The sequence below is a fragment of the Thermobia domestica genome, chromosome 14 (genome assembly GCF_964235325.1).
Source record: "Thermobia domestica chromosome 14, izTheDome1.hap1.1, whole genome shotgun sequence".
NCBI lineage: Eukaryota > Metazoa > Arthropoda > Insecta > Zygentoma > Lepismatidae > Thermobia > Thermobia domestica.
The window spans coordinates 72,213,327-72,238,490 of NC_137467.1; the positions used below are offsets into that span (position 1 = coordinate 72,213,327).

At 33.5% G+C, this 25,164-nt stretch overlaps 1 protein-coding gene across 6 annotated transcripts in view; it reads right to left on the minus strand.

Moving 5' to 3' along the window:
* The window catches only part of LOC145669720 (uncharacterized), a 156,048-nt gene that overhangs the window by 36,170 nt on the left and 94,714 nt on the right, over positions 1–25,164 (minus strand). For 3 of the 6 annotated variants that reach the window (XM_081738041.1, XM_081738036.1, XM_081738039.1), the window contains exons 4-12: positions 22,097–22,239; positions 19,549–19,716; positions 16,378–16,470; positions 14,331–14,546; positions 10,358–10,438; positions 5,744–5,893; positions 4,039–4,327; positions 3,497–3,514; positions 2,174–2,191 (exon numbers count right to left, since the gene is read on the minus strand). In XM_081738041.1, the coding sequence (XP_081594167.1) occupies positions 2,174–2,191; positions 3,497–3,514; positions 4,039–4,327; positions 5,744–5,893; positions 10,358–10,438; positions 14,331–14,546; positions 16,378–16,470; positions 19,549–19,716; positions 22,097–22,239 (1,176 nt within the window). The remainder of the gene's footprint in view (positions 1–2,173; positions 2,192–3,496; positions 3,515–4,038; positions 4,328–5,743; positions 5,894–10,357; positions 10,439–14,330; positions 14,547–16,377; positions 16,471–19,548; positions 19,717–22,096; positions 22,240–25,164) is intronic. The other 3 variants (XM_081738037.1, XM_081738040.1, XM_081738038.1) reach the window with 3 other exon arrangements.

Consider the following 25,164-nt stretch of genomic DNA (forward strand, 5'->3'; position numbering starts at 1 on the left):
ATTAATTTCAATCACAAAAAAAAGAACAATATTTGTTTACGTAGTATGTGAAAAAAGTGAAAGTTTTCATGGTTTGTACTGTATTACCGATTATTCTGAATGAAAAAAAAGAAAAAAAGAGAAAGAAAGAAAAAAATCATTTAGAGTACGGGAAAAATAATTCCCAATTGATGCAGAGAAACAGTGTTTTGAAACTGGTGCGTATAAGGCTGCTATGAGAGATATAAAACAGCCATAAATGACATTTTCATTATTACTTGTAGCAGCCAAATCTTAGTGAGCGTATCTCTGATACGGTATGTAGCCTCGACTCGATTTCTGATGACGGATCAGGGATTTTGGTGTTGGCTCACATCATAGACGATTGTGATGCTACCTAAAGAGGTAGCGGATTCTGATCAAGAATTACACAGACAACGACGCTCAGATTTAATGCGTTAACCATGTATTAACCAAGTTGAACATGCACCATCTAATACGTTATATACTGTAGCTCTTCGTGAGCCATCGCACTTCAGAATAATTCTATTAAATAGTTTAAACGATGTAGAAAATGATACAATTAAATTACAAATAATAATGCATTGATTAATCAGGACAATGTCAACCACAATTCACTGAAATTTGAAGATTGTATATATATATATATAAACACTTGATATTAATTCTATACTATTACAGTATTTGTAAACTATCTGTATCGTAAAAACAGAATTCTTTCTTAGTTGGCCAAACTTAATAGATGTTCCATCATTTAAACAGTTATTTCTCAAATATTTGTATTTTGCATCATTCGTAGATAGTAAATACGTACTAATGATAAGTCATTTAATGTTATATATGGGGTGCCAATCTTAAACAAACGCTGTATCTCCGCATCTACTGTCCACTGGATATACGTATATAGGACATTTTGGAACTCAGAATGTCAGTAACAGATACTACTCGTATATCTTCTAAAATCCCTAGTATTGACCTCATCTTAAGAAATTTGCTTAATCAATAAAATTAAAATGAAACAATATAGCCAGAACAAAATAACGAAAGTACTGCAGAAGATCTTATTGCGGAAGTATAATATTAGTACTAAACAATATAGTCAGAGCACAAAAATGAAAGTATAGCAAAAGATCTTACTGCGGAAGTATTATATTAGCAAAAAATGTTTTCTTCTATCAAATTATAGCGGAAGTATTATATTAGCAAAAAATGTTTTCTTCTATCTAATTATAAAGGCACAATCGTCAATTTCTTTGTCTGTGTATCACGCTAATTCTTAATGATAAATATTTACGCTAAGAGATGTCACTACGTGTGCTATCTCTTGCCTGCCTGACGCTAATAGATGGCGCCACCTGCGGGACTGTTGCGTGTAACAGAGATCCTTGGATAACTGGATAGAAAGATTTGTATGGAGATTGAGGTGGTTGGTGGGAGAACAAATAATAATAATAATAATAATAATAATAATAATAATAATAATAATAATAATAATAATAATAATAATAATAATAATAATAATAATAATAAATAAAAAAATAAAATAAATGCAAACAATTAGAACTTTTAATTAAACACGATTGTGTAATGCGATTGTGTGCACGCAACAGCTAGGTATTATTTTTATAATAATTGAATGAAATTTTTCTCTCATACTCTCTAGTTGAGATCAGAATAGTTTCTAGGCCAGCTTTCTTAGTTAGGTAAAGAAATATATCGAACATTTTAAAATTAAAATTCTGAATATTTAAAAATGCGACATTTAATAAATTTTTCCATTAATTTCATCTGAGAAGTCAATTTAAGAAAAAAAATTAATTATAATAAAAACTTTAATCATATTTTTAAAAAATCGTGTAAATAACCAGACTATTACTAAACCACACACACACAATAATCCAAGGTACACAGAACGAAAATTAATTTAAAGAACTGAAATCGTCTATGGTGACCCACTTATTAAAACGTTGAAACGTAAAACAGAGAAGAACAAAAAAAAAAAAAAAAAAAAATAATAATATTTTCTGAAAAGTTAGAACAACGGCAACTAAGTAATGCATACCATAACCATTTACAATTAATCCATTTATCACGGCTTAAACCATTATATAGTAAAATGTAACAAAAACTGAAACTGAATCAAGGAACTGGAAAAGATATGTAACGAACTTACCTCGTGTAGAGGAAGTATCTGGAATGTCAGCAAAAAAGAAAGGGAAAAGCGACATAATTCCAAATCTTAGCATCATAGTTCTTTACATTTCGAAATATTTTAAATTTATGAACAACGCTTCTGCGAGTAAAACTACCAAGTGTGTCTTAATTAAGAACATAAACAAGAATTTTTGGAATGATACCAAAAAATGGATCAAAAGATTGCAATCTTGGTCAATAATTAGTTTTTGGATCAGGGACCACAATATTTTTGAACAGCCCCTAAATCGAGTTTTCGTATTTTCTACGAAATAAGCACATACCGAGTTAAGTGATAGTTTGGGTTTGGCTACGCTATGTGTAGTTCTCCAGGTATAAGGCGTACAAGAAAATTTTTGATTCAAACATATTAGATCTTTTGATCCTATAAACAACGGCCAAACATTTGAAAGAACAGATGAGAATAAATCCTGCTCATCAGACAAACTGAAAATTTACAAAATATGTTCATCAGACCATAAGAGTAAGTAGTAAAAATGAAATGAAATCTTTAAGTTTTACGTCCCACGCTTATGCAGGTTAGGCTAAAGGGGACGATGACTATGAGAAATGAATGAAATGGTGGAATGAAGAAAATGGGAGGAAACGGGAGAACCCCCGATATATTATCCTATATTTAATAGGCCAGCAATTTGCGATTATTACTTGTTATTACTACTTTATCCTGAAATCTAAAATCCAACTTGGTATCACCTAATAGTCAAAAGTGTTACACTGACAAGTACAAAAAGTGTCTGTAAGCGTATTCAGAAATTGTTTAGGTCATTAGGGATGTGTTCTGGGGGTAGGGTCCGAAATCCCGAATTTTCTGTAAATTTAGTGTAATTTTAAAATTTTTGTCTAATTTATCCTCATATTGACTTTAGACCTCCCCGAAAAGTTTTGCCCCCCCCCCCCCCCCTCCGAAATAAATTCCTGCGTATGTACCTGATTATTATAAACTAAAGGAGATTGAATTTTCTCCTTTAGTTGAAACTTAACTCTGGGAATAAAACTCAAACAGGATAAATTAAAAATAAAAGAATAATTTTAATGCTCATGATTTAGACACGATTCACATTGTGTAACAGGAAAAAGTATAACTATATTCGTGAATCGACAAATGAACAAATTTATGCAATATGAAAGTAAATTGTGACTGTGTAGTACGAAATTCGCTCGAATGAGTACTTTAAATTAACATCTTCCGGTACATCTGGATTGAAAAATCTTACAACTAGAAAATAATACGCAGATCAACAGAAGAAATATTGAACATTCAGCAGAAAACAAAATATCTTACCTCGCGTCGAGGAAGTATCTAGTTTGCCAGCGAAAAAGAAAAAAGAAAATAATTAAAAGACACGACTTAATTATCTCCGACACACAGATTAACACAAGTGTTTACACTTATAAAAATAAAATGACATTAAAATCTTTTCAAAATATTTCAAATTTTATTCGAAGGATATTTATCTATCTCCATTGAAGCTGACACAATATTAAGAGGAGAAAAGTGACTCTATATGCATATGATTTGATGTATTTTCAAATCTTGAAACTAGAGTCGAATCGGATCAGATGTGAGTTTAGCGTCTCGTTCTGCAGCAAGGCTGTATGAGACGTGGACCTATAGCTTTACGTGAATCTCGTCAGGTATCGAACCCGGTTCTCCCTTTTGAAACTAGCAGGTTCCCGGTATAATTCGTTCCAAGCTATAGTCAACTTATATTAACTGAAACTATTTCCTTAGTACGGACTATGCAATTGTATTGCTAAATATTACGATAAATTAATATTATATATGAATATGTCTTAGAAAAATATAAAAGGCTATATTTTTACCTGCCACTCCTGTTGGGCCTGGCCGTATCTGTTGAACCAGAGTATGGCTTTTCTCTGTCAATTGTCGCACTTGCATACTCAGCTCTTGGCGTTGTCTTTGTAAGTCCCCGACAAGGACTTGGATACGTCGAAGTTCTGCTTCCAACACAGAAGTCGTACTTTCAGGAACATTTTGTTGTTCTGCCACGCTTGCATTCGAATCTACTCTCCAAGAGAGTTGCAATTTCTGTCGAAGAACTAGTAGTTCCTGTTCTAGCCGGGCATTCTCTGCTACTGTCTCCTCTAATTTCTGTTGAGTAAAATTACGGTAAACTGTCATTTAAAGGAACACAATAAGTCTTTACAATTAGTAAAATTAGAAATACAGACTTTTCCTCAATGTTTTCAGATAAATGTACAATCTCGTTTTTAAAAATCTTGGTTACCAACCTCTCTCTTTAAAAAGGCATGTACTCTTATCCATAATTCGAAATAGATCAAACAAGTGTCAACTTATCTGGTTGTTTAAGATCTTTATACAACGACCAATGTAAGACTATGAGAATTCAGTATTTTAAAGAGCAGTGAGAAGCCAAGTATTTTTATTTCTTAATACGATTTTTTAACAATTTACATTTGTATGAAAGAAAGCAAATTCTTAAAAAGCCACATTCTATATTTCAAATAAGTTCACTGCCATTACGAATCTGTACTCCACTAGCACCTTCTACATGTAGAAGTCTTGGAGTACAAATTGATGATAAGCTTTCTATGAATAATCACTTCTCTACTCAAAGTTCAAAAGCTCCGGGAATACTAAGAAACCTGTACAAAATACGAGACTATCTGTCCAAAGATACAAAGCTCTTCCTGACACAAATACTGATTTGTCTTTGTTTGATTATTGTGATGTTGTATATGGGCCACTTATAAAAAAAGAAGGTACAAAATTCATGCATCCGCTTCAGTTACAATGTACGAAAATTCGATTAATTTTGTCTATTCTGAAGAATAACAAAATGCTGACAATGTCCAGAAGACGACATTTGCATTATTGCTCTCTCATTTATAAAATTCTTACAACAACACGTCCCGTATATTTATACAAGAAACTTATTGCTAGGTCAACTATTCACACTCACTTAACACGCAAAAGAAATACGTTTGATATTCCACACCATAGACTCAAGCAAACCACTGCGGCATTTTCAGTATTAGCTCCAAGGTCATGGAATGCTCTATCAAATGTAGTAAAAGAAGCTAAATCATGTAATTCCTTCAAGAAAATGTTAAAAATGTATTTACTCAACGAACGAAAATTAAGTTCAGGCACCCATGATGTGTATTCTATTACTTTGACTTGCTACATCTTTTTATTTATTTATTTTTTTATTTATTCAATAATCATACATTGTAAAAATACTTCATCACCCCGAATGTATCTCCTGTATAACTGAATGTACTTCCTTGACAAGGGTTAGGTGGTAGAGCAGCAATGTGCTGAACCTCACCCGCTTGAATAAAGCCTTTTTCAATTCAATTCAATTCATACTCAGGAAAGGAAAGAGAAGCCTATAAAGGTATAAAAGTAAGACATGCGGAAAATCGCATCGGTATTTCTATAGCCTTGAGTTGGCAAAGAATTTGACACAGACACTAAACTAGAAGGAAAAGAAGAAAGAAAGAAAGAAAGAAATATTACTATTAGTATTAAAAATGTATGTACCTTAGAATTATGAGCAAGCAACAGTCTAACTCGGCTTAATTCTCTTTCCAGAACTTTCTGCTGTTTCCTACATCGTTCTACTTCCACAGGATTGTCTCGACTTCCCTGAAGTTTGTGCTTCAGTCCTCCTAAAGCTCTTTCAAGGAACTCCTGAAAAGTTCAATGAAATGTCAAACTAAGTACTATAAGCAGTGTTTCAAACGTCGTTAGACCACAAAATATCATAATACTTTTCAAATACAATAAAACTCTCTTCGCTGGGAAGAAAAAAAGTCAAATTATGAAGGAAAAATAGTTTTAAATACAATAAAACTCTTTTCGCTGGGAACAGAAAGTCAAACTATGGAGGAAATTTTATTCTTGTCAGTATTTTAATTTGTGTTGATTTTACACAAGCCACAAGCCTTCGAGTACCTGACAAGCTTTGAATTTATGATTCAACAGCATGTGAATCAATGTGAGACATGAAGTTTAATCATTGCTAGCATGATAGTTAAATATACTGTTTTGTTTCAAGTTGTTTGATCTACGAAAAATGTATGTACCACGCATTTATTTGGAATGTAATTATCACAGAACTGTTGTTATTGCTATCATTATGGAAGAGTCCTAACAGTCCATAAATTATTATTTATTATTAGCTTTATTAATTATTGTTTGATTTACCTATCGTTGCATGAGAACCAGAGGAACGTAGCTCCATTTTCGTAGGTTTATAGGCGAGAGGGCAAAAATATTATTTTCTTAGAAAACTGTTTTTTTAATAAGATGGTATTTGAGCTACATTCCAACAGATGATCGACAAGGAAAACAGATGGCGTTACGTTCCATTTACACCAAGTGGGGCTTTCAAAATTATGTCCAAACATGAAGAAAACGAAAATTGCATTTTTTGGAGTTACGTTCCTCTAGTTCTCATGCGACGATATATGCAAAATGAAATGGAAAAAGAAGAAAGCTACAACAATCATTACTTCTTTTTATAGAATAAACTCGTATAATTTCAATGCCCATAATCTTACATAGAAATAAATAATCTGCTTTGACTAGTCCGTAAATCCAAATATAACATTAATAAATAAATAAATAAATAAGATTCACCAATAATTAATTAACAATCTTATTATTACGATCATCATTTAGTGACATCAAATAATGCCGGTGCTTCTTAATCAACTTATTCCAGGATTTTACTGGACACAACAGAATTCAAAGTATGAATGGATCATCGTTTAAGAGTATCTAACATTTATATCCACTTACAACAAATAGAGTGTAATAGAGGTCCTAGCTTAACCCTTTCGAGACAGGGTCATTTTTGGCGTTTTAGTAAACTTCCTTCAGTTAATGAATTATAAAGACTATTTACTCGACTGATATGGATAATACCTTATTTTTTAAAAGAAGGATGTGGCAGTTTTATGACGTAAGTTTGAATGCAGTATTGCCAATGGGAGGGAAATGTAGGGGTAAAAATTCACAAAAAATTTCCTAACCGAATTTTATTTTATTTGGAGCTGGCACCACTGTTGCCACATGGGTCCAAGTCAACTCAAAAACTTCTTTAGTATGTCGACAACTCTCAGTGAGAATCTGAAGTCGTTGGCTGCCATACAAAGACAGAAAGAAAAAAAAAAAAATCTTTCTCATCATACACACGAAATTTTGACACTTTTCCGTCTCACAAGCAAAAATACACAGTTATGTAGGGTCAGCAGCTTCCCTAATTATCTTATTGAAACTTTTTACGGTGCGTTGTGTTGGCCAAAGACGAGACTTTTAGCCACTGGTACGTTTGTTACAATGTAGCCAACAAGAGAGAAATTATAGAGGCAAAAGTGGGATATTTTCCGAAGTTTTCACCTAAAATCGGGAATTAAAATTTTCTGTGGCTGAAAACTACTACCAGACAGACGCAAACTACCTTAAAATAAACTTTAGTATCCCTCTAATATATCCTACAAGTATCGTGATGATATTTAATAAAGTAAGCATGTCATTAAAAAATAACTCATTCTACCTAAAAAAAAAAAAAATCTCAATTATCTTTCTACTTAGAGAACAAGGTCTACTGTAAGCCTCAACTGTGCTTCCCCTAATTATCTAATTATCCCATTGAAACTCTCTATGGTGCGTTCTGTAGGGCAAAGACAAGAGTTTCAGATACTGGTACGTTTGTCCCGATGTAGTCAACAAGATGGAAATATAGCCAGCAAGAGGGGGAAGAAGGATTTTTTCTGATTGTTTCCCTAAAATAGGGAATCTAAATTTTCTGTGGCTGGAAACACTGCTACCAGACAGACGCAAACTACCATAAAATAAAATTTGGTACACCACTAATATATCCTACAAGTATCATGTCGATATCTAACAAACGAAGATTGTAGTTTTTAAAAAAATAGATTATGGTAAACAGAAAAGTAAAAAAAATCAAGGTTTAGAACCCAAGTTCCAATTTTTCGTTCGCCCCCTAATTACTCAATTGTAACAATCTGTACTTGCTTTCGTTCAGTAAGGACTGATGTTTGACTGGCGTAAGCTGATATGCGCTTGTATGTATAGGTACGGATTTATAAACATAAATTTTAAAAAATTCTAATTTTTCTAGCCAAAAATAGGAAAATTTTAATTTCCATAGTTGGCAACACTGATCGCGGGATGGTCTAATTGGTCTTAGCAATTAAGTATCCATACGAGGTTTGTACCTGACAAGTCCTAAGAAGATTTCTCTAAAACGAAGGAAGCTATAAGAAAAAAAAGAAAAGTGGAAATTTAATAATTCTCGAATTGTTGATTTTGGGCTTAAATTTGAGAGGGAAATTCCACACTCAGGGAAAAAAAAATACTATCAAGATAAACTATGGTTCAACCATATTTGGCATAGAAAAAATCATCCCGATATCTTAATTATGTGTTTACACAGCAGAGGGCTAAATAAGTGACAACCCGTATGCGTCGTTTTCAAGGTCGGTCTCGTAAGGATTAAGACTGCCTCCTGATAAATATTAAAAACCCATAGCTGGGTTCAAGATCTAGAATAAAAGTACTGCATTAGCAACATAGAAAATATGAGGATGATTTCTTTTTAACCACCGTTAAGCCACTAGTGGAGAATACTCTGATATGGCGAAATGCGGATTAGCCAAATCTGCTGACTGGATATCCCACATCCCCCATACGAAAAGACAGTAAGACTATTCATGGCTTTGGATTGATTGTTTTAACAAAAGAGACACTGACCAAAGCTTAAAACCCACTTTATTTTAAATTATAATTTGTAACTGTTTCGGATATCTACATATCCTTCTTCAGACACTATCGAAATTAATGAAAATGCAGACATATATATAAATGTTGTTATAACAAAGATATGACGGTTAAAGAATTTAAACTTTGTTATAACAACATTTATATATATGTGTATTTTCATTAATTTCGATAGTGTCTGAAGAAGGATATGCTAGATATCCGAAACAGTTACAAATTATAATTTAAAATAAAGTGGGTTTTAAGCTTTGGTCAGAGTCTCTTTTGTTAAAACGAAAAGACAGGTTTTGCTGTTCAACCAATGTGGAGTAGCGAGCGTGAAAACATACCGAGTGTAATCGAAGTTGGCATTAAGTGTGATGTAATTAGATTTTTCCAGGCGGAAGGGCATAATACCGCCGCAATTTATTGTCAAATGGTTAAGGATTATATCGAGATTTTTTTTTAATGATTCCTGTGTGCACAACTGCTACAGAAAGTTTAAAGAAGTACAAATGCTACAGAGAGTTTAAAGAAAGACTTACCAACGTACACAACGAGGGTAGCCAATGGTATGGAAATCTGTGGCAGAAAACGATCTTGATGAACGCGTGAATCATGTGGTTCGTGAAAGAGGTAGAATATGATTTCTAAGCTGTCTGATCTTCGAATTTCTAGGAACTCATCAGTAGCCTGAAGAAACTGAATTATATCACGTAGTTCACACATGGCTGTCTGATCCTCCATCTTCTGGGAATCTGGGAACTCAGCAGCCGCCTGGAGAAACTGAATTACATCACATAGTTCACACTTGGCGGTAACTCCGACTGCATTCGATATGTTTTCACGCTCGCTACTCCATAATGATTGACCGACAGAGTCCATAATGGAGGTGCGACCTTCAATGAACATATTTGACCTATTTGAGTTTCACCATCTCATGTGGCTCTCCTCTTGTGATTTAACGATGGTTGAAAAAAAAAAAAAAAAAAACGCCCTCGTAATATGGAAATAACTTCAAATATTATTTGTGAAGCAAAGGATATAAATAATAAAACGGAACACGGCATGAAAAGTTACTCTTTTTAATTCGTGCAAGGACTCGTTATTTCCTGCCTTACTTTCTCCCATGGGTAATTTATAATATAGCATTATAATTAGTATGTAATTTAATTTGCCTTTTATATTTTTTGAAGTAATGAAAAATAAATTAAATAGGCCAATTGTCTATTATTGTTATTGTTATTAATCATTTGTCAACATGTTACTTACAGAAACGTAACATTTCGCGAGAGAATCCTCCCTTATTGGACTATTTCAATATTATTATTACTTATAGAAGAACACTAAAATATCGGAAGCTCATACCTTATCTTGTTGTAGGCACTGGATAGTAACTGATTCTTCTTGTAGTAACTGATCTAAGTGATACAACTGTTGCACTTTAGCCTGAAATCAGATAATAAAGCATTTAGTGTACAAACGTTAGCACAATACAGTATGTATATTAAAGCAAATTTAACTTCATTAGCAGTATTAATGTTTGTTGTATGGTCAGTGATAATAACAAACATGCCCAACAAGCTCAGATTAACTTTTACGTGTGTTTCTTTAATAATAGAATACTCGATACAAAAGGTTTCATAGCGTATTTAACTAATTTGTTCCATACAAAATAATTTATTGGTAATCTAAACACCACAAAATATAATCATAATCCTTACTATAAAAGCAAAACATATCAATCTGTGAGTAATGCTACTTCCTAATAGTTTAACAGTCGCGTTAATACGTGTCGCTACCAGTGCTGACTACCTGCTGCCAATAGATGACGCTAGCGTTCACGCAATTTGCATATTAAAACCTAGTTGTGACAATACAATGGGCCGAAGACTTCAGTGAGCAACTAGTTAAGTGTATTTTTTCAGATAGGTTAATAGTTTTTATTTAAATATTTGTTAACTTTATGCTCTACAATCGGTTACAATAAAAATACAAATATAAATTATATGAATCAAGTTGGCATTTAGGTTCGAATGTTTAAATTATAATCTAAACAAGTTTACTTTGCAATAATAATAATCATACTAAATTGTGTGTTTAAATTTTCTAGGATTTAATCTTCTCTCCCATGCCACTAAATTATTTCTTAGCTTAGTAACGTCCCTCTTCAGCACCGAGGGTACATGAGACGTCAATCTAAAATTTAAAGTAGAACTAGAGCTCATACAGTTCGGATACCACGTTAAGATGTAGATTCAAGTCTCATATAGTCTCGATGATGAATTAAGCTATTACATTCTAAACACACAAATCAGGGAAATGATGAAATGGTTATTTCTTCCTGCTACATTTGTAATTACAATCTGTCTACGTCATACTACGCAATCACAGTTGAACTAATATTTTATTTCGTTTATAAGCAATTATCTGATGTCCGTGTGGTGCATTTAAGATAAAACGTTATACTGTATAATTATTTTTTTTATATACTATATATTTGTAAAATTTTATTGGGGTAATATATCACTCAATAAAATAGTCAAATAGCACTAAATTCTGTCTGAATTTCTTCTCAAATTAATGAAAAATAACTACAAAAAATCGAGAGCCAAAGTACTCTTTTACTACAGTTACTTTTGAAAATAATAGTAAAAGAAAAAAAAAAACAAGAATGAATTTTATTATTACAAATCCAAATATCATTTAGTGTGGCATATACTGTCATAGCTTCTATGCTAATGAGAATAATATTATCCTATGACCAAGAAATCCTCTTCTTTAGATTCGAATACTTTAAGATTTCTGTTTAATTAAAACCAATTTCACTTAATTTTTTTTACATTTAATTAATTTATTAACCTTAATAATAACACAAATAAACCTTCTTCCAAAGGGCTAATACTAAATTATTAATATTATTATTGTTACATGCAGTGGTATATACTGGTTTGAACGCATGGGCTACCACTGACCTTGTATATTATTATTATTATTATTATTATTATTATTATTATTATTATTATTATTATTATTATTATTATTATTATTATTATTATTAATCATCATCATCAAAATATGCATAACAATGAACAAAAAGTGGTTGGTATGCTTTGTCTGAACTTTTGCTTTGCAACAATTAATGTTTTCCATCGTAAATGAAATTACATCATACATTTGCGCAGTTAAATTCTTGTGGATTGCATTCGTAAAATGTTAATTTTTACCAATGTCACTTCCCTCAAGAGTCGCCTCTGTTACTGACGTTGGCTGTCATTCCGTAACAGTCTTCACAAAAAAATATGAGTGTAGCAACGTACAGCAAAAATGCAGACAGTCATTATAATTGTTATGTCTATTATTGGTACCAAAATCGCAAATTTTGCGTTGTGTTAATGCAAACGGTTACGGAATGTGCTCGGTTATCCCATATAATATTTTTCGTTCATTAATTTGTATCACGAAATATGTATCGTGGTTTTGCTATTTGGTCTTAAATCCATTAGTGTATTGATTTTAGCCTTACAAAAAACGTTCTATAATCAATTTCCTTTGTAACAAAAATAAAAATTGATAATTTTCTTCGTAGCATTTCATTTTTCCGCTAAATATTATTCACAATGATCACCAGAGTAATAGAAATTAACATATTCTCCAATCTATAATACTGTCTGTGGGCCTCATTTCGTAATGGTTGGCGCAAAATCAGCGGATTCAACTCAATGCAAATAACGCAATAAGTAATTATAAATACAATAACAAGAATCGCAAAGTAAAACAGAAATTTTGCATTCCATTGACACAAAGCGCCACAAAATGATGCCCGGAAATTCTCAGCTAGATCCAAAATGGCAACTCTGTCATTGTTTTTAACTTCGATTTACTCGCTCCACCTACAGAAACCGCTCCACAGAGAGGAACCCTACTTGGGTGCCATCCCGAGCCTCGCTAGTACACTGTTACGGAGGAATCTACGTGGGCGCGCAAGCAGTTACATGTTTCTCTCTGCTTTTAGACGATTGTGGTTTCCCACGGGTTGTCAAATCATGAGTGTTTACAAAAGCGAGAGAGATTGCTTTCTACGCGTTAATGGCTGCCTTAGTACGTATTCACGTTTGCGAAAATATAAACTAGTACCATAGAAAGATATAATAAACTGTAAACGTGTTATTTTAAATTAATTTTTACGTGTTATATTAACTTCCTTTATTAATGTTGTAGGGCTACCACCGGTAGCCTCAGCTGCCCATAAAATACGCCAATGGTTACATGTATAATTCTATACCTTAGAGAAAGCTATATTAACGTAAATCATTTTGGGCTGGAATTCAGTTTGTAACCTGCCTTACTTCTCGCAAAAAAATATCTCCGATGTTGCCTCCGATTTATTTAAATTAAACTTTTAAACTTATTTAGATTCAAAACGAAAAGCACAGTGCTATTAAGAACACTCTTATAAATAGGAAAAATACATTACTACTTAGCCAACAGAAAAAAAAGACTTAATATAGTTTTTTTCACAGTTACCTACAGAACTGTCACTTTTCGCAGAGCTTATTGATTCTTTACTAGTCCCCTTCCCCTCTTTTATGTATTGTTAAAAGGAAACACTGCTATATTTACTAATCTACTATCTAATAAAATATTTTCCCTAACTTTTCAATTCATCAAAATATCATATACCTAAATCAACACAGAATACTGATATTCAAACAGCATAGAGCGTATGCCCTCCTCTCGTATTCACATGTTCGAAGGTAGGGTATTGCGATATCCAGAATCGAAAATCAATATCGATAAATATATCGAATTTGATTGATGTGTTAAAATATCGAACACCGAAATCTCAGAAATATCGAATGCCAAAATATCGAAAACTTCTGAAATATCGATCAGTGATATATCTGAAATTGATATTTGAAAATACCAATCGATATATTGAAAATCACATAGTTCTATTTCAGGTATAAACATCACGACCAATCATTCTCACTTGAGTTTTTCCAGCTTTCGCTTAGCTGTAAAAAGCGAATGGTACATTTTAAAGTACAGCTCTTGACCGACTTCCTTATAAAAATTTCTTTCACTTGTTGGTACGTTGATCTCTCACATTTGGATTTGGAATATCTAGACTCGATTTATCATGTAATGTGACTTTTAGCCTGAGCACATGACACAGTATGGTCCTTATGGCAAACCAGAGGCCCCTTATAAAACGATGTAGTTTTGAAAAAAAAAAAAAAAATGCCGGATCAACAACGCTAATTTACTCTTGCACTAAATTAATCCACAAACAAAGCATACAGCAAGGAGTTCAAATTAAGTGTCCCATATCACATACCTGTAACTCATTGTGGTCGGGATTGACTTTGTTCCAGTCCCTTTGCTCTTCTGCAAGAAGACGTTGTTCTTGAATTTTCTGGTTAAATTCCAATTTTTCCTTCGCCAGAGATCGGGATCTCAAGGAATCTTCTGAACCATGAGCAGATCTTTTATACAAGGAACCCAGCTTCACCATGTTATCCACAAGGTTAACCAAAGGCTTACCTTTCTCATACTAGCAGAAAGACGAAAACAAAATATTATTTCAAATAGTGAAAATGCTCAGTAAAGAAATAGCTATAGCAAAATTAAACTGAAATTAGTAACGATCTCTTGAATATAAATTTTAATTTCCTAATTATTTTATGATTATTCAAAAAAAATATATATAGGGTGGTTCATAAACCAATTGGCTAAATTACATTTTTAATGTAGAATTGAAATAAAACTAACTTGCATTCACAACAATAGGGCTCACATAAAAAACAATCTCAAACGAGAGTCGCATTACTAATTGCGTCAACTGAATTATGGAAACTACTCTTGTAGTCAGTCAGCTACTATGCAAGTCAAATCTTTGTCTAATAATTCCTAGTGACAACTGACTTATGATTCACATGGTACAATCTTTACGAACTTTATTTAATGCATATTATTTTGTGTAAATACATTGTTTGCACCTGAAATTATAATGTAAGATAAAAAAATAGTAAACTATGACTAAAAGAATAAATGTATTTATCATTTCATGCCTTATTTGTAATCTCTTCATATTTCAAACTATAATTTCGAGATTCTTCTTCTCAAGCGTAAAACTGAGAAATGGCGAAGATTGTGACAACAAAAAGAAAATACAAGAATTACGTTTGAACATCATAAAATTCGTTAAAAATTGTAAATTCAGTGATAAATGTTAGGTATGTAATTCAGTACATGCAGTTATTGTTTTTAACATTATTAGTCAGTCACTTTTAGCCTAGTCGGCATAACCATGGGACGTAAAACTTACATACTCCATTAACATTATTACTATTTAACTACATTACGATACATCTCTTCCAACTGTTTCAGTTCTGTACATAGTTTAACCCCCATTACCTTTATATATGGTTAATATTTACTCTATAACGTTATAAAGCAATCCAAAGAATGTTTATATTAAGTGTTGAAAAATTATAACGGTTAACTTTCTTCCTCTTCTTGTATTATTATTATTATTTCTGATTAAAATACATTTCTGTTTTAGTAGTTTATTTCTTTTTAATTTAAAGTTAACATCGCGGAACGATTGTTTCTATCATAACTTACGTGATAACATAATATTATATATATATATATATATATATATATATATATATATATATATATATATATATATATCCAGGGTGTCCCAGGAGGAAGTGGCAATATTTTGAGAAATGGTAGTGTGGGTGATTCTAAGCAAACAAGTTCATATGAACATAGGTCATAATCTCAACGGTTTGAGAGCTACAGGTTGTGAACCATTTTTTACTTTATATTGCGTATTGCTCACCCTGTAGTTATTCTACAGAGGTGCCACATAGCGGATTTGAAAGGTGATGGAATGACCCTTACAACGATATACAATATATGGCAGTGGTATCTTTGGAAGAGAAGTTATTGAGGGATATTTGGAATGAGTGTTGCTATCCAATTTCTTTAAATAACCTTAACTTTCTCAAATTTCCCTCAATAGCTTTCCTTCCAAAGACAATACTGCCACATGCTGCATACCGTTGGAAAGGTCATTCCATCACCTTTCAAATCCGCTATGTTAATTACAGGGTGAACAATACGCAACAAAGTAAAAAATGGTTCACAACCTGTAGCTCTCAAACCGCTGAGATTAGGACTCATGTTCAAATGAACTCTTTTGCTTAAAATCACTCATACTACCATTTCCCAAAGATTGCCCCTTCCTTCTGGGACACCCTGCACAATATATATATATATATATATATATATATATATATATATATATATATATATAGAGAGAGAGAGAGAGAGAGATAGATAGATAGATACTATTGCTGTAAATGACTTACCTGCTTCTCAAGTTCCTGTAAATGTCTTTTTAATTCTTCTAATTTTTGTAAATGTTCCAGTCTTTTAGGATTCTCTAACTCTAGAAGTCGGGACTAAAAAAACAAAAAATAATACATATAATCAATTCACTTAATATTTTTTTAAAAAATTCAAACTGGGTACAAATGTAGAATCTTCTTTTATTAGAGAACTGTGATGTTTTTCTCCGATAACGTGTCATATATTTTAGTACAAGGCCCTAATAATTCTTAAGAATATCTGGGTCATTTTGAAAATGTAATGACTTCAGACTTTTGGAATACCCCGTACATTGTTACTTACATGTTGCCTTAAGCATATTATATACACTAAAAAGCATATTGTATATACATAATATATAAATCAATTATTTATACGTTTTAAACGTTAAACGTAATCATAGAAAAGTAAAAATTTGCACAAAAGAAATCAAAATAGCCTGTTAGTCTTGTTTCTCAACGGTATGGCCGCCCATAATTTCTTTTGTTTTGTTCTAACTGTATATAATAAAAATTTATTCTGTATGCTCTGAATTTCCTTCGTCTATTCTAACTAGATACATCAAAAGTTTCTTCTACCCACTCTGATTTTTTTTTTCTAACTAGATATAACAAGAAAAAAATATTCTGTCTGCTTTGAATTTTCTTTTCGTTCTAACTAGACCCAGCAAAAAATTACTCTACACACTCTGGATTTTCCTTGTTATTTTTCTTCTTTCTTTTTCTTTGCTTTCTTTTTTTTCAGGATAATACTACTAGAATTAGGCAAAGGTTTCAGTTTTGTTTGTTATGTTGGGACAACGAGGAACGGGGCCGGCTCTACCATATGTGCAACACATGCATTTGCACGGTGCGACAAAATCTGTCATAACTATATTATAATAGATATTTCTTGTATATAGTATAACTGTATAACTAAATAAATATTTCGTGTTGGAAACAGACTTCATGATGATGGTAGTTAACTGCTATCTGATTACTACATTCATAAATCATGTTTAGGTCGCATTAGTTAAAGGTCACATAGACAGTGCTAAAGCAAATGGTCAAACAAATCCCGGCATGAATTGCTTGATTGTTGTCAAATACAAGAACTTAATTCTCGAACAGTTGCGAACACCTGTTCCATTTAGTTAGTTATCACAGTTTTGGTACGAAAATTAGCCTTATCTTTGTCATAAACAAGTTCCTTATCATTGAAGGTAGAAACAAGTTTTTTTGTTTGTTTTTTTTAAGATGTGGAAGGAAAATCGAGAAATAAAGATAAAAGAGCTAGTTACGCTGGAATTTGCAAACTGATATGTTGATACTGAATTCTATAAAAAGGAATACTATTCTTCTTCTGTAGGTGTGTTTACTTTATCTTTAACTAACATAATAGGTTATTATTTAAAGAGAGAAAACACACGCAACGTGATGCGAGTTCTCTTTCCCTCTCCTTCGTTGGTTGTGATGGGGTACCATACTTAAAATCGTGGCTTTTAAGATTTTTTTCTTTCTGGATAAAGGAGGAGGGCAAATCATGCCATTGCCCGGGGTGACAAATAACCTAGGGCAGACCTTGATGAGAAACCTGGAGCAAGGAAATTTCAAGGTAAAGAAAATTTGTTAACTTAGAAGATAAAGAATCCAGCAAAAAGAAACTTCTTCATTCAACGAGTATTTACTACTTCAGTGTAAGTTTCCTCCATAGAAAAATCTGATTTATAATACGGAGAAAATCACAACGAGTAAGAACACGGAGACAAAGTGAATTGATCGAATTCACAAGAAATAAAATGAAGATACTTTCAAGATTATCCCAAAATGATCGATGTCATATATTAATGCCATCTACCGAGTGGCTAAAAAAAAATGTATACTTCATCTAGAGCCTGTCTATTCCGCATGTGCCCTCGGAAACTATGTGAACTATACTTAGGCCCCACCCCCGTCGCCCTCTGGCGGATGAAACCCTCCCTTTCGTTAGGGAAAAGAAGTGAATGACCTCAGCTGTATTGCCAATTTGTCATTCTGTCGTTTGGCCTTGACGAGTGAAGATTGTAGGCTACTTAGAGTGGCTAATAAGGCAGAGGACAGCGAAGTCCGTGAAATAGTTCATTGTTTCAACGCTTTCGCATTCAACAAATGACAGATCTCGGCCGCAGCAACTTATCCCTCCTCTTTCGAGGGAGGTACGAGAAATCACATATCGACAGCAGCGCCAGAAGCGGCACAGTTCAAATAGAAAGGCTCTAACTGTGAATTGTGCGATTATGAGTAACTCTGAAATGGACTGACACAAACGTCTCATTTATGGTAGTGTTATAGTTTGATGTTCTGTTATTACATCGCATCCCGATAATGGTTTCATCTTTTTATGTGTAGGTAGCGTGAGTGAAGTAACATGGCTGAAAGGCTAACAATTGAAGAAAGAAAGACGGGCTTGAGGTGGTAACATGAAGTATGAAACCGTCACTGAGAGATGCAACGACAATGGCGGAATGAATTTGGAACACAACCACCGACACATTTAACAATTCCCGAATTCGTGATAAAATTGAAACCGATGGTTGTTATAGATGTGCAAAAAAACCGTTCTGGACGAGTCACAGTAAGCTATCTCCCATATCAAAACAACATGATATGTAATCAAATGCAGTTGAGTTTGTTCCTCTAGTCCCTGCCTTAACTTAGATTTCGGGGAAAATGTTATTCTAGCACCACTGTAATTTCTATGAATGGCAACACTGAAAATTCTTCAGGTTCATATTTTCTGTTGCAGAATAACATCATCTATCATTGTGGTAAGTTGCATTTCGTTATCTCCTTTCACTTATGAATAAACAAGCAAACGAAAAATGGTAAACTTTGTATTATTTTTAGTAAGGCGGGCTCTTAAATGCGGCATTTAAATGCATTATGTATATAGCATAATTTTTAGGGATCAAATTAATCTTTCGTTATATGCGGGAAAGTAAAATCGGGGTTAGACTGTACTTTATTTATCAAAAATTTATCTATGATACAACACAATAAACATAGAGCTTGGACAGATTGATTTGAAAGACATGTACTCTGTTAATCCGATTCATACAAAATTTCTTAAAAACATACAACAATAATAATAATAACAAAATTTCGTCTGTAACTGGAAAAAGCAAAGAATCACACCTGGCTCTCTATTTCCATATGGCACAATTCCATGGCTTTGCAAACAGTGGCACTCTGTCGTCGGAGCTGAATAAGAAACAGAACTAATTCCTCGTGTGTGCGACCCAGAAGGTCTCCTGCTGATACATTCAGTCCCCACGGGTTTGACCCACCATCTTTATCATTCTGCTAGCAAACAAGGAAAATAAGGATAAACAAAACATAACAAAATAAAAACTTCAAAACAAATAACAGAAAGGAGGCAATATAATAATAATAATAATAATAATAATAATAATAATAATAATAATAATAATAATAATAATAATAATAATAATAATAACAATAATAATAATAATAATAATAATAATAATAATAATAATAATAATAATAATAATAATAAATCAAAACAAAAATAAACTTAGAAATCAAAACAAAGCAGCTATATTTATGTTTTGGGAAAGTAATGTTCTCTTTGTTGGTATTAAAAGTATATGTTAAGTGTTTTTCCGTACTTCGAACTGAAAATGATACATGATTAAAATATGTTTAAGAGCCTTCATCCCGGCGAAATTAAAATACCGCTAATTTTACAGTAATTATGTGATATCTTCAAATAGATAAAAGATAATCAAAATGTGGAACAAGAGCGCCCTAGACAATATTATTTTACATGAGAAACCGTTATCACTGCTTACTTATCTGCTTTCGATTTCGAGCCATTTTGATAATCGGCATTTATTTTCGCGTTTCTAAACAGCTGAAAACGGAAAGCCACTAGGTGACTTGTGATAACGGTACCTCAAGCAAAATAATATTGTCTAGGGCGCTCTTGTTCCATATTTCAATTATTTTTTTATCTGTTTGAAGATATCACATAATTACTATAAAATTAGCGGTATTTTAATTTCGCCGGGATGAAGACTCTTAACGCGTGTAAAGCAAAAAATAATTTATAAGATACAAGGGGATTAATACTTGTTCATACTTTGTAAACAAACGCTTTTGTCATTTTTTTTTTTTTTTTTTAACTTTATGGTAACCCTGCCTCTGATGAAACTGATTGGTAATTCTGCGAAACCATCAGTTGTGATATTTTTACTAAAATATACCCAATTTAAAATATAAAGATAAGTTTATTTCATTTCTATATATTATATTCTATTCAACAACTTGAGAATGAATGGAGCAATATAGATATCATTTTCTTTGTCGTAAAGGATTTAATGATTTGTAAGATATTTGAAACCGTATACGAATTGATCAATTCATACCCATGTTATTCACATACAACTTGTAGGGGACAGGAAGGTGCCTCTACTTAGAACCATGCTTTGACTCGAGCATACCTTAAAACAGTGGTTCTCAACCTAATTCCTATCACGATTCCCATTTTATGACATCCTCTTGTCAGCGACTCCCTTATAATTTCTGGTTTCTAATAAGCTTCAGTAGAATTTTTTATATATCTATTTATTGCAGAGATTTTACAATGTCAATCTATTTCTATAACAGTAGAATCCATTTCTTGTATATAGTGGATACGATAACTTCCCTAAAATCGAATGGATTAAAACCAAATTTGGTCAATTCATTCATATTAAAAATGTCGAATCCGATCCGTCATACTGTTTCAAGATGGAGGCCGTTTGAAAATTCTAAAAATTCATAACTCTCTTAATTTTTGGTCATGTGATAAAAAAAGAAAGTGATTTCTGATTTTGGTTTAAAAACTTGGACAGTTGTTTTAAAAAAAAGTTATTGAATATTTTAATATTACAGAGGCCACCACTTTAAGCAATATCCGGTATTAGATTCTAATTATATTTATCTTTTCCGCTTATTTTTACGACCCCCCAAGTTGAGAAAACCTGCGTTAAAAGTAATAATTAAAAAGGCACCAAGTTCAATGGAAAATGTTTCCCCCTCCACACAGTAGTAGATAAGTCATAAAATAAAACCGGAATCAACTGATAAACACAACGGTGAACAAATTATGTTCTACTCGATATCAAAATGATAAAATCGTCTTATTCGAAAATTCTGTATTACATTTGGTTTATCTATTTATTTAATTTTACTCCCTTCAATCCTAGATATTCCAGTTTACACATATACATAACAGTACAGTATAGTGTTTAGGATGGATCAGATTTTAGTTTTATAGCCTTTATATCTTTAAAGACCTTTCTTGTCCTTGTCAAGAAAAAGCAATCTACAAGTTAAAAATACAACAAAGTTCCTCTTCCGTCAATAATAAACAAAAATATCTTGACGGACGAATAAATCAATAAAGGAAATCTTAAAGAAATTATTTTAAACTTTAACATTATTCTCCTTGAAGGGAATCTAAATTTAGCTTTACGGTGTTTTATTCAGAGTATTTTATGTGCCATTCGGAGAGCTGTTTTCCGTGCGTGTGGTACGGGATCGATTCCGGTCAGGGGCGAATATAAATCCGAGTAAGGTTCGTATTACACATTAGTAACTGTTTCATATACCCTCGGTGATAAAAAAAAAAAAAAAAAAAAAGTATCAACTGAAGCATATTCAGAATCTGATTGCTTACCCTTTTCCTGTGTACTTCGGAGTCCGACATGATTCCAGGATTTGCTCCATCAGAAGAGTTGCCTGAGTGTGACATCCATGAAGACTTCTGGTGTGACTGCAGACGATCTAGGAGGGGGTCATGTATGGATCCAGAGATTGACGCTATAGAAAGAAAACAAATACACAACTTAAGATATCTATACGTTAAATATATGCATAAGCAATAACATGAAACTTAACATTTTAACACACTTCTCATTCATTATCTACACAGTCCAAGTTTTTAACAAAATCTTGCAACAATACGGACTCAATGACTTGATAAGATACACATTGAATATCAATAGTCATCCTAATGATACTGTTTCTAAACTTATTCAGGTAATCCTATTTCTTTTTTTCGTACAGTTTAAGTATACTTTTCTCATCCCTGCGTTTGAATGCAGTACAAAAGAGAGCAGAAATGGAGAATAATATACTCGGATAATTGCATCAATGACCCTTTAGCGTTTTCTTTTCAACGTAAAGAAGTAAATTCAGAGTAAAACAGGTGCTTTGATGATAATTTATCCTACGGTGCAGGAATGTTACCGGTAATATGATTCTTCAAAGTAAAACTCCTTCGAAAAGTCGTCACTGAAGAAAGTGACAAGCTGACCACTGAAACGTCTACGGTAAAAGTTTAACATAACAAACTGGGGCTTATGAGTACACACTTTATAGCTATAATACGATTCAGTTTTGCTATTAGCGCTTACAAATATACCTGTAAACCAACTGAAATAATAATGACTGAAGCGACTTCAAAATCACCCCTGAGAAATTACAGATGCTTCTGCCATTCACAGTGCTTCTTCGTCTATATAAATATAAAGGTAACCAAGAAAGTTCTGTCGTTTTTTGTAGAGGCTTGTATTCAATTGGCCCTCACACCGTGAGTAGAATGCAAGTAGAGATAAGGCGAAAGTCAGTTATTGGTGTGGGTATATCCAACATACTACGTGGCAGTTCAGTTACACCGTGAACATGCGAAAGGACAGAGTAAACACGGGACATCCACAGAGCGTCATAAGGGCGTGTATGCTGTACGAGTTTAAACTGATGTCAAACGCCACTGCAGCGGGAAGGAAGATATGCCAGGCCTTTGGTGAGGGTGTCGTGACTATGCGGACAGTGCAGCGATGGTTTAATCAGTTTAAGGACGGTAACAAAATACTCGAAGACGCACCACGTGCCGGAAGACCAGCACATGTACAAAATGAAGATCTCAGGCAGCAATTGAGACGAACAGAGACCAGACATGTGAGGAACTGGGACCACAATTCAGTGTGAGTGAAGAAACCTTTCGGCAGCACTTCCATCAACCTGGGAAGCACTACAAGTTGTGTCGATGGGTCCCACATGATTTGATTCTGGGCCAGAAATCAATGCGAGCAGACACCTGTGTTGCTTTGCTGTCTCGTCTGAGGAAGGAGCCATTTCCGGACAGGATATTGACATGTGATGAGAAGTCGGTCCTGCACGAAGCTTCACGGCGCGGCGCCCTCATCATTTGGTTAGCATTCCATGATCCCGTTCTAGAACAGTCGAAACCAGCACTGCACCAGAAGATTTTCCTGGGTATTTGGTGGACCGCTCGCGACATCGTGCATCAGGAACTCTACCAACTGGTCAGAGCATCAATGCTACTTGTACTGTCAGTAGTTGAAGAAAAACTCAAGAAAAACTCAAAACTCTGGAGTCAGCACTTCTGAATCGCAAAGGGATCCTCCTGTTAGAGGACAACGCTAAGCCCCATGTGGCTAGGATGACCCTGGACACCATTCTACGCCTTGAATGGGAAACATTATTACATCCGCTACACTCCCGGACATTACACCGTCCGATTATCATCTTGGACAATCACCTTAGAGGACGCCAGTTCAAATCCCTAGCAAAGCTGCAAAATGCACTTGATAATTTCTTCGCTTCACGAGCCACTAAGTTCTACCGCGGTGAAATCCATGGAATTTCAGAGCATTGGCAGAATGTCGTCGATGCTGAAGGGAACTACTTTTGATTTTCCAGGTACGTCTTAGGTAACATATCGATGTTCAAAGGAAGGTGGTGGGTGAAAAAGCGACATAACTTTCTTGGTTACCTATATTATATGTATATGTATAGTGTTCGAAGTGGAAAAAAAGCAGAAGTGATATGTTTTATTACGATTTTGACTCGACATACTGGGTGTCTAAGTGTTGAAATGCAGTGAGGGTATATTGCCTAAAAGATTGCATTTCTATTTATACAATGACTGAAAATCATTCAAGAGCTTCTCTGTAGTAACGGAGCCAAGGGAAGTGGGAGAGATATGCAGAGATTTTGATCGCCCGCCAACAACAGTATATGAAAATAAAATCTAATCCCGCTTGAACCATGAAGTGATAATCACCCAATTTCAACTTCCTCATAAACATACAAAGAAAACCAAAGCAATCACGGAGCGCGCACAAAAATTTTCTTCGTACGAAATTAGAGAGGAATTCTATCCGATTTTGATTGTGAGCATTTAAAAAAAAAAAAAAAAAAAACACTTTAATCAATGTGAAATTTAACAAAGCATTCGCTTCCCTCGTTACCTGTTTTGGAATTTAATTGAAAGCGACCTACTAATAATAAACATGCTAACATAGTAAATGGGATCACACGATTCCATATCGTTTTATTACAGGCCACCAACATTTGTGTAGGTTGCATAGAAGGTAGGAAATATTAGATTTTAAACAGGATATGGCTAGTCATCGTTGAAGTCACCATTACCCCTGAAGCACGGGTAAAAGTGGATCTAAAAAGGTAGGTGGCGGCATGACATCACGCCGTCCCCCGGCCTATCTTTGCCCATTATAATTTTTAAGGAACTGGGGGGACGCCGTACTTTTTGGAGGTGGGGGGACAGCGTCCCCCGTGTTCCTCCTCACTTTTATCCCTGCCCTGAAGTTGTTTACGGATTGATTGCATTAACGAATTCGGACAAGATAGTTGCTCTCGCTCAAATACGCAACTTTGGACATAAATTGTATTCTATCAATTAATCGCCCTTTTTTATGC